Source organism: Ornithorhynchus anatinus, chromosome 3 (genome assembly GCF_004115215.2).
Source record: "Ornithorhynchus anatinus isolate Pmale09 chromosome 3, mOrnAna1.pri.v4, whole genome shotgun sequence".
NCBI classification, from domain to species: domain Eukaryota; kingdom Metazoa; phylum Chordata; class Mammalia; order Monotremata; family Ornithorhynchidae; genus Ornithorhynchus; species Ornithorhynchus anatinus.
The window spans coordinates 84,469,225-84,483,717 of NC_041730.1; the positions used below are offsets into that span (position 1 = coordinate 84,469,225).

Consider the following 14,493-nt stretch of genomic DNA (forward strand, 5'->3'; position numbering starts at 1 on the left):
ACCTCCTTTATGCAGTTGGGAAACTGTAGGAATTTTCCAGGCAGGGGGTGGGTAAGGACACCCCTGCCTTCACCCCTGCCCCAGCAAAACAGAGCAGTAAAAAGCACTCCTTGCAATGGAGCAACCTTTAGAGTTTCAAAGATCCCCAACTAGGCAGAACTGAGATTAGCAGGAAGAGGGGACTGAGTAAAGATAACACAGATAACAGGAAAGCAAACAAATCTCCTGTTCTCTATTCAAGAACTTTTAGTTTGGAGGGAATTGGGCAGCAGTGGACCTGAGAAACACATGAGGAAAAGGGTGTTTTTAAGGCAATTTATCTCTGGAGCCAGGCAGTCTCTAGGGCCTCAAGGCTATGCCCTGTGAGTTTCTGTCATTCTTTAAGGTCACAGTAGGAAGCAGAAGCCCTATCAAATATAGCCTTGCTGCTGCCCTCTCCCCTGCCTCCTCTTTCCTCTGCCACCCCATCCTTCTGGAAATCAATCGTCCCTTTCCTTCCAGTGTACTGTGCTTTGTTGGTCTTTGTGCAGGTTTCTGAGGTACAATCTCCTCTCCCTCTCCTTGAAATTGACCCATTTACAGAATCTTGAAAGCCACAGAGTCCTAATCAGGAACCGGCTGTGGGGGGGAGAAATGGATACACCCTCTTCCCCTTCCCTTTAGCAGTTGTCAGTACCACTGTCAGTATTAACAGGAAAACTAATGATTGACCCTTGCTCTGAGGTCACAAATTCCCAGAGTCTCTTGACCGAGTTTAGGGTTGCCACTGAGCCTCAGCCGGCCACAAGATCTTGGGTTCTCCCTCGCTCCCCGCTTTACATTCTTTGGGTCATGTCTGGTCTATGCCCGGGAGGGGCGTCAGGAGAGGAACTAGTGCTGTCTAGTTAAAATTTTTCTCCTTCCCTCCCTAAATGGGAGGGAGCTGAGGGCCGGGGATCTTAAGTTTTTCATCAGAGACACAGGCCATCCCACCCAAGGCCAGAGTGCAGCCACTGCAGCCTTGGCAGAAGCAGCAGCCCTAGGTGGTGGTGATAATGTTCATAATTATGGTACTTGCTAAGCGCTTACTCTGTGCTGAGTAAACCTTGGGGTAGATACAAGTTAATCAGGTTGGACACGGTTCCTTTCCCACATGGGGCTCACAGTCTTCATCCCCATTTTACAGATGGGGTAACTGAGGCCGAGAGAAGTGAAGCAACTTCCCCAAGGCCACCCAGCAGACATGTGGCAGAGCTGAGATTAGAACGCAGGGCCTCGGATTCCCAGGCCCGTGTTCTTCCCACTGGTCCAGGCTGCCTCTCGGGTGATGGCCTGCTGTGAGTTGGGATAAGTCAGTGGGAACAGTTGACTTCACAGGCTTCCTTCTCTAGTACTCCCTCCCCTTCACTGAGAGAAGCAGCGTGACAGAGTGGGTTCAAATCCCAGCTCTGCCACTTGTCTACTGTGTGACTGTGGGCAAGTCACTTAACTTCTCTGTGCCTCAGTTACCTCATCTGTAAAATGGGGATTAAGACTGTGAGCCTCACATGGGACAACCCGATTACCCTGTCTCTCCCCCAGCGCTTAGAACAGTGCTCTGCACATAGTAAGCGCTTAACAAATACCAACGTTATTATTATTATAGTGGATAGAGTTTAGGCTTAAGAGTCAGAAGGTCATGAGTTCTAATCCCAGCTCTGCCACTTGTCTGCTGTGTGACCTTGGACAAGTCACTTCACTTCTCAGTGAGGCATTGAGTCACCTCATCTGTAAAATGGGGATTGAGCCTGTGAGCCCTGTGTGGGATGGTGACTGTGTCCAACCCAATTTGCTTATATCCAGCCCAGCGCTTAGGTCAGTGCTTGGCTCAAAGTAAGTGCTTAACAGATACCACAATCATTATTATAATAATATGCTGCTATTGTATTATTATTCTGCTTGCTGTCTCTTCCCTCTTTTGGCTCCGCCCCTATCTTTAGCCTAGTCCGAATTCTCCTCTCAGCCCCATCTGGCAAATTAGATCGGGGATCAGCCGCTCAGTCCCCCATGGGAGAGTGGAGGCGGAGCCATTAGGCCAGGGTGACTAAGTACCAGGTAGAATGGCAGCCTCACCGTTGCTCCCAACCAAGGGGTCAGGGCTCCTGGGGCCGAGGGCTCAGAGGTCCCAGACCGGGTTAGAGCAGCAGACTGGCCTTGCTCGTTTCTCTGGGATCTGAGAGCAGAATAGTAAGAGGAGAGAGGACAGTAGCTATCTGGGTCCTTCATCACGGTGTGCGAGGGCCAAGTCAGGAATGGACAAGCGGACCGATGGACTCATCAACTGCCCCCAGTGCCCTCCCTACATCAGCCCCGCCGAGTAGGCTAGGACCCCAAAGCTGCCCCCTCATGTTACTGACTTATTTCCCTGCCTAAGTAAGTGGTGTTTGAAAGCAGCTGGAAGCAGTGAAGCCAGGATTTTTTTTCTTTTTTCTTTTCTCCCACAAGATCACAGTACCCCTTCAACAAGCCCCAGGAGCTTGGGCTTTTTGTACTGGGAACCACCTCAGGTTTCAGACCAGCCCTTCCCACTCCCCTCCTGTGTTTTAAAGTTCCTCTGACCCGAGTGAGGCCCCAGCCACCATCCCAGACAAGGTGCACCTTACGCCTGCTAGGTGAGGGAGCTCACTGGTTTCCCTGGAGCCGGTGTCAGGGTGAATAAAGTGGGCAGTGATTTGGGGAGTCAAATTTAAGGGGCCTCCCTCTCTCTGCTAAAGAAGTGTCAGAGCAGCTCGGATATAGGACCCTCCTGGGACCAGTGCATGGTTCCTGGGGAATAATTTAAGTAAAATTACAGCTAGTTCTGCCTAGTGGAAAGAATACAGGCCTAGAAATCAGAAGGACCAGGGTTTTACTCCCGGCTCTGCCACTTGTCTGCTGTGTGAACTTGGACAAGTCACTTCACTTCTCTGTGGCTCAGTTCCCTCATCTGTCAAATGGGGATTAAAACTCTGAGCCCCAAATGGGATGTGGGCTGTGACCAACCTGATTATCTTGTATCTGCCTGGTACAGTGCCTGGCACATGGTAGGCGCTTAACTGATACCCTAAAAAAAGAACTATCACGTTAGTTGTTTTAATCCTAGACTCCTCTCTTCCTCTCCAAACCAAACTCTGATGTGGGTCCATACTGAGTTGCTGTCTCATCTCTCGAGCAGTCTGGGTTTCTGTACCGTGTTTCACTGAGCCTCGGGCCAGCTGACTTAGTTTCTTATTCTCCTGCATTGCCCCTTTTGCCTAGGTGAAATTAAAAAATCCCATGGTTTAAAATTACCCTTTACAGGGTTCACAAAATCGTTGTGGCAACTTTGCTAATTCAGTTTGCTCATTCTCCCTCATTTTCTCAAGCCTCAAACAGCTTCTATCATCTGTCCCAGCAGCTAAAGCCTGTTTAAACAAAATAAAGCTGGTGCCTTACATAAACAACACTAGATATTGGGGTATCGTTAAGTTAGGTATGAAATTCTCCAAATGCTTCTTATCAATCAGTTGTATTTGTTGCAGAGCACTGTACTAAAGCTCTTGAGAAGTACAGTGTGACAGAATTGGTAGACACGTCCCTACCCACAATGGGCTAACAGTCTAAAAGGAGAGACAGACAATATAAATAAATTAGTTCTGGGGACATTTCTGAAGGAACACTCTAAATCTCTACTTTATGGGTAACTGAAGAATTTGGCTGAAAATACAAACTTTTCAATACTACCATTTTAGGTTTCCTGTATGGTGTTTGTGTAAAATTTGGGATGAATTTGCAGTGGTGCACCTCAGGATAAAGTCTTGGGTGCTTGGGAGAGAAAACTGTAAAAATGTAGATGTACTATTTGAAAAAACAAAGCAAAAAAATGAACTTTTCCCCCAGAACACCGGGGACCAGTGCTCTAGAGACACAAATAGATGAGAGGATACAGTCACAATTGAGTCTTAAAAACAACAAGGGCCTGGGATCAGCAGGGTAGGGAGTTGCTCATTGAAGAAGCAACTGGGAAGATGCATTTTTTTTTTTGTCCGTTATTGTCCGCTTACTGTTTGTTACTCCTGGCTATGAGATTCAGTGTCAAGCAGCATCATTGTCACTTCTTCATCAGTGGTATTTATTGAGGACTTACTGTGTGCAGGACACTGCACTAAGTGCTTGGGAAACTTTAATACAACTGAATTGAATATTGAGAGTACAGTACAACAGAAGTGGTAGACATGTTCCCTTCCTCAGCGACCTTCAAGTCTAGAGATGAGCTTAAATGGGGAGGAAATGAAGACTCAAAGGGGTACCATGTTGGGGATGATGCTCCAGGGAGGCATGTTACTGTGAGGTGGGGATTCTGGTGTGATTCAACCAGGTGATAGTAAATATATTGTCCTCACCTCACAGTGTGGCTACCATTGACCCAGGGACCTAATGGTTCACCCATGACCTAGCTCATGTTCTAGCTCATTAGGCCAGACGGTTGTCTCAGGGCAGGTACTCACTGTCCTGCTGCTTTGCTTTTCCAGCGGTAATTGGCATAGGAGGTGGAGAATAGGTGGAGAAGGATTCATTTATTCATTTAGTCATACTTATTGTGTGCAGAGGAATGTACTAAGTGCTTGGAAGAGTACAATATAACATTAGATACATAGTCCCTGCCCACAAAGAGCTCACAGTCTAGAGGGGGAGACAGGCATTAATATAAATAAATTACAGATATATACACGTGTGTTGTGGGGAAGGGAGGGAGGATGAATGAAGGAGCAAGTAGGAGCAGTGCAGAAGGGAGTGGGTGAAGAGAGGAGGGCTCAGTCAGGGAAGGCTTACTGGAGGATGCCGGATGCAGTCGGCCCTGCCTTAACCCTGTTGCCTCGAGCCCCTTGCTAGGCAGGTTGGGGAAGGGAAGTGTTAGCCAGTGCTTAGAACAGTGCTTGACACAGAATAAGTGCTTAACAAATAGCATAATAATAATAATGATAATAAAGTATGTGCAGGTTGTTGATAAGGATGATGATGGTGATGGAGTCTCCCTTCAGAACGATGGATGAGACTTCTGGGCCAAGAACCACTGTGCAGGAAATATAGCTGTACTGGTTCATGTGGTATAATTCGTGCTGTCTTTTCCCTGCAAATCACGGTCCTACTGGGGCATAGCGTGCAACGAGTCGGTGGGGAGGGGGGTGTGTGCATGGAAGGGTGAGGTGAGCTGTAGAGGCATTCCAGTGATTTTTTAATTTTATTTTGTTTAGCTTTTATTATTAATAATATGTTAAGTGCTTACTATGTGTCAAGCACTGTTCTATGCGCTGGGGTAGATACAGGTTAATTAGGTTGGACACAGCCTTGTCCCACGGGGTCTCACAGTCTGTTCTGTGCAGGGAGGCTCAGAAAGAGCTCAAGTCTCCAGGAGGTGCTCAGGGGCACTCAGCATTTAAATTAAGTAGCAGGAAGCTGTGGGACAAGCTTTGGTCTCTTGGGTGGCTTATCCCTGGAGGGGTCAGAAGGGACCCTGCTTGGATGGGGAGCTGGTGATCCAAAGAGGATTCAATCCGAGGATTCAATCTGTGACAGTTCCCTCTAGAATGTAAATGTATTATGGGCAGGGAACATGTCTGCTAATTCTGCTGCATTTTATTCTCCCAAGCACTTAGTATAGTGCTCTGCACATAGTAAGTGCTCAGTAAATACCACTGATTGATAAACTCCACCCCAGCAATCAAGTTGATAGTCAAAGGTGTAAAGATAGGTGAGGCTAGGGGATTTCCAGGCTATGGAATTGCCAGGGGAGGTCCTGAATGGTAGGGTCACCCTCTCTGTACTCCGGCACACAGAACAAGTGCAAATTGGGCTCTGAAATTTACAGACCCGAACGGCAGTGCTCTCCTGTGAAAATGATAAATTGGGAAGCATGGGGGTAAAGGGAAAACTTAGACCTACGATTTTGGATAAGGAAGAGGTGGGGGTGGAAAGGGAACTCCAAGAGGCAGAAGTCCATAATAATTGGGCCAATTTTGTTGTCAGGAGCTCTGAGTGGACAGGTTAGAACTAGGCTAAAAGAACACATTCAGGACCTAGAAAATTGTGAGGCCATCAAAGAAATGCTCCTAAAACTGCTTGCCTAGCTGTACAGATTGCTGAGAATTAAGTCATGGTGTCAGAGAATGCTTGGGAAGAGAGGATTAGAGTAGAGGCCGTTTGGAGGAAAAATTTCTGATGGGCCTGAGTTTGAATCCCACGAAGTTCAGGCATTAGACCCAGATTTAGCTTTACTTTAGGGAAAGAGGAAGCTTAAGTGATCACACTCAGTTGGGGTCAACTAGGGGAGATAATAGGATCTTGACTTCCTTAAAAAGGCAAAGAGCAAAGTCAGCAGGATTGGATATTCCTCAGGATACTTCATACTTTTTACCCATTCCATCCGACAGCTAGAAACGGCCAAACAGCTGCTATTTGGGTAATTTGGATCCTGTCCACGGAGTCCTGGGATCTGGATTCACAGTGGGTAGAGCAGATGAGAATAGCAGTAGAAAGAGACGATCCGACAGACCAAACCAGAGTTCTCGATGGTCCAATCCTGGTTGGTACCATGCCAGCCAGGGGAATGGCCAGCAATTAGGACTAGAGTAGTTATTATCATTATTATTATGATGTGCCATCGAGTCGTTTCCGATTCATAGTGGCTCCATGGATATACTTCCTCCAGAACGTCCTGTCCTCTGCCTCAATTCACAACCAGGGTAAAAATAATGATATTTGTTAAACACTTATGTGCCAGAAACCGTACTAAGCACTGGGGTGGATACAGCCAAATCAAGTTGGACTCAGTCCCTGTCCCATGTAGGTCTCACAGTCTCAATCCCCAATTTACAGATGAGGGAACTGAGGCCCAGAGAAGCAAAAGAACTTGCCCAAGGTCACACAGCAGACAAGTGGCAGAGTCAGAACCCATGACCTTCTGACTCCCAGGCCTTTGCTCTATTCACTACACCATGCTGCTTTTCAGAATAGCCAAGGCTGTGTTTTGGTAGTCATTTCCCCCAGCAGAGAGATTCAGCTCCTGACTCGGGGAGCAAAATCTGATGGAGACTGCCTCATTTAAACCTTGGGTAATGTGTACTTTCCTACCAAGTTTTACCATTCTTGAGAGCTTCATGTCCTGGATTTAGGGCAGACAGTCTGGGTGGTTCTGTGGACCAGTCAAAGTATAGCAAGAAATGTAAAAGGGGAAAATCTGTGGTATGAGGGAATTTAAACAGCAGGGGAGGAGGAGAAGCCTTAAGGAAGAGAGAAGAATCATGAGGGTTTTTTCCCCCCAATAGGAAGAGTCAGAAAGAAAGGGATTAGAGTAGAGCTGGTAGGGTTAACAGGAGCCAGTAGAATTGGTAAAAGATTTTTTCCTCATCTGTTCAGTACCCTGGGGGTATTGCGAAACAATGAGACAGATGATTACTAATTATTTACATTAGTGGGAGCTGGAGTTTAAAAAACAGACAATGATAATAGCAGGAATAAGGAAGGATGGATAAATGAATAAATAGGTAAAGTATGTGAATCGATATAACAAGGCAGAAGGTAACTGCACATATAAGTACTAAGTGGGATTGTTGGGCTGATGTGACTGGACTGATGAGTTTAATCATAGAATGCTTCCTGGAGGAGGTGGGAGATGGATGAAGCTTGTTGTCTGAGGAGAGGCCCCTCCACAAATGGTTAACTTGTTTGAATTGTTACCCTAGCATGAACTTTGATGGTTTAGAATTCAGCACGGTGTTTTGACTTCTGTTTAGTGTAGGTAAGGCGTGTCTTTTCAACTGCATGTCCAGAAAGCAAAGGTTAAGCAGGAAGTAGGGCTCTTCTGACAAATCTGGAATTACTGGGCTGCAAATTTACGACTTCAAAAAGATGCAGAATTGTTAACTTTTCAAACGAAGAGCTTAGTCATTTTGCTAAACACCAATGGGGTGAGGAAGTTTAAGTTGGGGAGATGGAAAAGGAACTATTTACTCACTAACCAAATGGGGTGGAGTAACTCTGATAGTAAGAAATGACTCCAATCCCTGGTTGATTTATTTCCATTGTAATGGGTATTTATGCCATAAGTGGGAGTGGCTGTAGAGTTTCTCTTCTAAGCACTTAATGCTCTGACGCAATCAAGCGGATGGGAAATGGAATTTTGTCTATGGATCTAGTGCTAGCTTGGTAATCAGAGGTTTTTCCTGATAAAGCAATTAAAGCCTGTTTGGCCAAAGGGGAGTGAGTTGAGAGGAAGGAAGGCCTTTGTGTTTGAGCCTCGATTGGGGTATCCCAGGGTGGGACATCTACAGTGCAGGTGTTCAGTCGGAACTCTATTCCAAGGGGGAAAAACAACATGCCTTTTGGGATTTCCAGGATTTGCAATTTCCATGGTTGTTAGAGTCTGGTTTAGTCAATGTTGTTACAGCTGAATGCCTTGGCAGTGGTTGGGTGGGAATATAATAGAGATCAGCCTGACTGGACTGTGGGTTACTGGGGCAAATGGGGAATTGTTGTTATTAAGCCTTGACAATATGCAAGGCACTGGGGTAATTACATTAAAAGCAATTCAGACATGGCCCACAGAAGGCTCCCAATCTAAGAGGTGGACAGGCATATCACATCAATCGGTGGTAGATAAAGAGAATATCATGCAAAGACAATAAAGATTCCATGTGCCTTGCTTGTGAAATGAATGAAAGAAGGGAAAATAGAGGAAGAATTGACAAGTAACAGCACAGCCTAGTGGCAAGAGTGTGGGTTTGTGAGTCCGAGTTCGTGGGTTCTAATCCCGGCTCTGCCACTTGTCAGCTGTGTGACCTTGGGCAAGTCACTTCACTTCTCTGTGCCTCAGTTACCTCATCTGTAAAATGGGAATGGAGAGTGTGGGACAACCTGATGACCTCGTATCTCCCCCAGAGCTTAGGACAGTGCTTGGCACATGGTAAGCACTTAACAAATACCATTATTGTTATTATTATTATTGGTTGAGACAAGGAATGGGTTCCGGAGGTGAGAATTGGAGGGCAAACCCAATTGTCCCTCCCAGGATTGAGGTTGCTTTCAAGAGGGTCTGTTTAGTGAGGGTTGGTGCATGAACTGTGGGGGTGTTGGGTTTGGGGTTACATTGGAAAATCTGCCAAATGGGCTGCAGAAAGATGAATGCTCATTTGCTAAGGCCCCATTCAGAGGGTCAACGGAGGATCCCGAGTGGGGTTTGCACCTGTAGTGTCACTTTTCACAGTTAGGAGTCATTTTGATTGGCATCTGGAGCTCTGAGGAGCTGCAGGTCACAGAAAGGGAGACCCAGCTAAATCTGGCTGCTACTCCTGATGGGGACTTTTGGAACTGGGCCTGTTTGGCTAATGCATCCGCCTGGCAGGGTTCTGGTCTGGGTGAGGCGGTGCAGAGATATACTTTCATTGATTGAAAATGAGGCTGCAGACAGTGCTGTGAAGAAACACGGATCTGATAGGGTGCTTCTGCAAACGGATGTTTACTTTGACCCTTGGAAATTCTGCCTTTGACCGATTTCTGGCTAGACCCTTTGAACAGAACACTTGATCCAAGGGAAGCGTTTCTTTTGAAAATATCGTTTTGGCCTCTTATTTACTTGGAGGATATCTAATGGTCAGCCCAAACCAAGGAGAGCAGCTTTAGAGCTCTGGAGACCAATCCAACCCACGGAAGGGTGCTGCCTTGCATCTTACCCTGAAACCCTAATGGTCAGCACCTCTGCCTGGCAGCAGGCTGCCTTTCAGCTTTTTAACTTACTCCATTTCCTTTTCCAACTTTGACCTCCCGCTATCTCACAGAGACCTGTTATTTTGTCATATCGTCCTCTCCCAAGCACTTAGTACAGTACTGTGCACACAGTAAGCTCTCAGTTTGATTGACTGACCAAATGACCGAATCAGGGTTGGCTGAGTCCAGGATGCTGGCGGGCAAGCGGGTTCGCAGAGCTACTGTTGTCTCCAAGTGGCTGCCGTCATTCATATAGGTGACTGAACCGATCAGGAGGCAGACCCATGGGGGCACACGGTGCAGCTTAGCTTCCCCGATTCTGGACCACTGCTGGTGCCTTTCCTGCCATCAAAAGAAATGAGTCCCCAAACTCCTTTTGTTTGGTTGCAGATAAACCTCCTATCGATTTGAAATGAGGTGGAAAACAAGGAATTTAGTAACTTTTTCTTTAGCCTTTGAAACCACCCTGAAGTTTGCTTCGTGTAGACCCATCCACTGGTCTCTTGAGAAGCAGCGTGGCTTAGTGGAAAGAGCATGGGCTTGGGAGGCAGAGGTCATGGATTCTAATCCCGGCCCCACCACTCGTCAGCTGCATGACTTTGGGCAAGTCACTTCTCTGTGCTTCAGTTACCTCATCTGTAAAATGGGGATTAAGACTGTGAGCCCCAGGTGGAACAACCTGACTAACTTGTATCTACTCCAGTGCTTAGAACAGTACTTGGTGCATAGTAAGCACTTAAATATTATTATTATTGTTTTCAATTTCATCTGAAGCTAATTACCATCTTTGCCTGACAGATATCAGATGATTCTGGTTTGCTCAATTCTTCCTACAGTTTCCTTCCTTTCTTCCTCTCGCCAGGGAAGTCACCAATGCCCAGACCTGGCTACAAGCCGCAGGAACCCAACGGCTGCAGTTCCTACTTCTTGGGTCTCAAGGTACCAGAAAGTGTATGTATCACTAACATGTTATCTCTGGGGTGATTTACTAAATGGGAAAGCTAATTGAATCCTCTACCTCATTAGAACAGTAATAACCCGTTTTGGAAGGGAAGGGAACCAATGAAATAATTAGTTGGATTTTTTTGAGTGCCCACTGAGTGCAGAGCATTGCACCGAGCACTTGGGAGAGTACAATAGAAATTCGTGAGCCTGATCCCTGCCCTCAAGATGTCTACAATCTCCTTGTAGGGTGGGGGCAGGAAAAAACACTTAAATTAATTGCAGGTAGGAAGTAGTGGAGTACAGAAGGTAGGTGCTTATGAGCAGGTAGAAAGTAGTAAAAGATGTAAGTTAGATGCTTATAATAATAATAACTGTGGTATTTAAGCACTTACTATGTGCCAAGCACTGTATACTAAGTGCTGGGGTGGATACAAGCAAATCAGGTTAGACACAGTCCCTGTCCCATGTGGGGCTCACAGTCTCAATCCCCATTTCACAGATAAGGTAGCTGAGGCCCAGAGAAGTGAAGTGATTTGCCCAAGGTCACACACTAGACATGTGGCTGGGCTGGGGTTAGAACCCATGACCTGACTCCCAGGCTCTACTACGCCATGCTGCTTTTTGTGATTTAGGGGTTGTGGCAGGAAAAGACTGAAGTGGAATATGCTGTGGGAAAATTAGAGATTAAATGAGGAAAGTAGCCCTGATGAGATTTGATTTCGGAAGGCCTTTGAAGATGGGGAGAGCTGAAGTCTGGCTGATGTGAAGAGAGTACCCATGCGAGGGGTTTGGACAGGAATAGGGCAATAGCTGGGTGGGTCGTTTTCAGAGAGGATGATGGGAGGGAGTTTCTGCTGTTCTTTGGGAGTAGCTGCCTCTGAGAGCTCCGGGCCCTTGGTCTGAGGGTGAAAGTTCAATGTTCGTACAGTGCAAATAAAACTAAGTTCAAGGGCCAGGGGGCACCACAGCCCTCTTTAAATCTTAGTGAAACCCTACCCCGCCTTTGACCAACCACCTTGGACAAATGGGATGAACTTAAAACTCTGGACTCATGACCCATGTGGGGGCTGACTATCGAGCCAAACGCTTTCAGCCTCCCTCAGAGAGACTGGCTGCCCTGAGGAGCATGGTGCTCCCCAGTCTTTGGTCCCCAACTTTCTAGAACAGTGAGCCCCTGGACCAAAAGAGAGAGATGGCTCTCAGTATGGGAGAGCTAATAGTTTTATCAGAGGAGGTCCCAGAGATGTGCTGTCACAAAGCTGTACATTCCAATCGTTTCTTCTCCATCCCAGTTTGAAAAGCATTTGGGAGACTTTATCCCTGCTGACTTAATTGCTGCTGTATTGGCACCATACGGTGTCAGTCTATAAAACAGTGACAGTGAGGAACAGTAGAGTTGGCAGGACCATTTTGCAAGGCAGAAGTAAGAACCTTGCCTGGATGTGCCACCCTTTACCCAGCACTATGGTATCCATCTCAGCCCTTGGCGTTGCCTCCAGAACGAGACAGCCCTAAGTCCTCCCTCCTTCCTCCCTCCCTGGGTAGAGCCCTCTCCACAAGCTTCAAGCTGTTCTGAGGCACCTAGAGTTCAATTCTGCCCATTTTGCAGGTGGGGAAACCAAAGAGCAGGAAGGCTTGGTCAGGAACACAAAGCGAGTCAATAATAGCATCATAGTTAGAGCCCAGGACGCCCCGAGTCCTTACCTGATTTTGCCTACGTGGTGGTCCTGGCTCACAGAACTGGTTAGCTGACAGCAGGCCTAGGGGCTGCTGACAAGAAGATTGGAGGGATCCACTGGAGTTCCTGTAGCTGGCCGAGGCCGCAGTCTGAATGGGACATTTTTTTTCCTTTCCAGCTGGACCTGGGGATCCCAGCCATGACCAAGTGCTGCAACCAGCTGGACCTCTGCTACGACACCTGCGGGGCTAACAAATACCGCTGCGATGCCAAGTTCCGCTGGTGCCTTCATTCCATCTGCTCTGACCTCAAGCGCAGCCTGGGATTCGTCTCCAAGGTGGAGGGTGAGTGGGGCATATCTCCTTGTTTTCATTATGGACAGCAATGATTGCATGCCAGCTGTGTGCAGGTTGCTATTCTGAGGCCCTGGGGAAAAGACATTCTAAGGGAAAAACACAATCCCTGTTCTTAATAATAATAACTGTGTTTTTTGTTAAGCGCTTACTTTGGGCCACAGGCTATACTAAGTGCCGGGGTAGGTACAAATAAGATAATCAGATCTGACACAATCCTTTTCCCACATCGGGCTCACAGTCAAAGTAGGAGAGAGAACAGGTATTGACTTCCCAGTATACAGATGAGGAAACTGAGGCACAGAGTTCAGTGATTTTTTTCCAAGGTCACAAAGCAAGCAAGTGGCAGAACCAGGATAAGAGTGTAGGTTCTTTGATTTCTAGTCTTTTGTTCTTTCCTTTAGGCCATACTGCTTCCCACATAAACTCACATATACATAAGTGCAGTGGGGCTGAGGGTTGGGGGTGAGCATCAAAATGCTTAAAGGGCAAAGACCTAAGTGCATAGGCAACTCAGGAGGGGAGATGGGGTAGGGAAATGAGAGGTTAGACAGGGAGGGCTTCTTGGAGAAGATGTGATTTTAGTAAGTGTATGAAGATGGAGGCTAGGGAGGGGATGTGAGCATGTGATCAGCAGCAGAAGAGAAGACATTAAGGTACAATGAGTAGGTTTGTTATTAGAGAAGCAAAGTGAATGGGTTGAGTTGTAGTGGGAGATTAGTGGGGTTAGAGGTAGGAGGGGGCAAGTGGATTGAGTGTCTTTAAATTGAAGGTAAAGAGTTTCTGTTTGATGTGGAGATTGATGGCCAACCACTGGAGGTTTTGGAAGAGTGGGGAGATGTGCAGAATTTTTTGTTTTTTTAAGAAAAATGATCTGGGCAACAGAGCAAAGTATGGATTGGATTGGGGGGAGATCAGAGGCAGGGAGGTTAGTGCAGAGGCTGATGCAGTAGTTGAGGCGGAATGTGGTAAGTGCTTGGATGTGTGGTAGCAGTTTGGATGGAGAAGAAGAGATGGTTTGAAGGTAGAACTGAGAGGATTTGGTGAAAAACTGAATATGTGGGTGGGACGAGCTTTGAGGGACTCCCCGTTAGTGAATGGGAGGAAGAGGAAGATGCAGTGAAAGAGACTGAGAAGGAGCCACCAGCGAGGAGGAGAAATAGGAGAGGACAGCGTCAGTGGAACCAAGGTTAGAGTTCCCAGGAGAAGGGGTAGTCCACAATGTCTAGGGGAGCTGAGAGGTCTAGGAGGACTAAGATGTAGAGGCCTTTGGATTTGGTGTGGAGGACATCATTGGTGACCTTGGAGAGGGTGATATTTGTGAAGAGGAAGGGGCAGAAGCCAAATTGCAGAGTGTCAAGGAGAGGTAGTGGATATAAACAACTCACCAGAGGAGTCTGGAAAGGAATGGTGGGAGGAATGGTGGAAGGAAAGGTGATCAAGGAGAATGACCTTGCCACCTTTTATCTAGTTCATCGATAAAACTGACACTCAGATGTGATCTCCCTATAATTTTCCTTGCCCCTCTCTAGTCCCACCCTCCTCCTGCCTCCTCTTCAACTCTGCTACCTTTCCAGCAGTAACTCAAGAGGAGAGCTCTCTGCCTTCTCTCAAATTCTACCCCCTAAATCTACCCCTTGCCCCCTCCAAACCTTAACACAATTTGCTCCCTCCCTGACTGTGACCTTCAACCACTCAGTCTCCAATAGGTCCTTTCCCACTGCTTTCCAACAGGTCCATGTGTCCCTTATCCTAAAAAAAACAACAAAACCTTCCCTT

The 14,493-nt window shown here is 46.9% G+C and overlaps 1 protein-coding gene across 4 annotated transcripts in view; it reads left to right on the forward strand.

Annotated features, from left to right (window-relative positions):
• PLA2G12B (phospholipase A2 group XIIB) overlaps positions 1-14,493 on the forward strand; it is a 59,852-nt gene that overhangs the window by 9,282 nt on the left and 36,077 nt on the right. For all 4 annotated transcript variants that reach the window (XR_003757856.2, XM_029060179.2, XM_029060181.2 and 1 more), the window contains exons 2-3: positions 10,601-10,689; positions 12,540-12,705. Coding sequence is in view for 3 of the 4 variants with exons in the window: in XM_029060179.2 (XP_028916012.1) it covers positions 10,601-10,689; positions 12,540-12,705 (255 nt within the window). In the remaining variant the exon portion in view is untranslated. The remainder of the gene's footprint in view (positions 1-10,600; positions 10,690-12,539; positions 12,706-14,493) is intronic.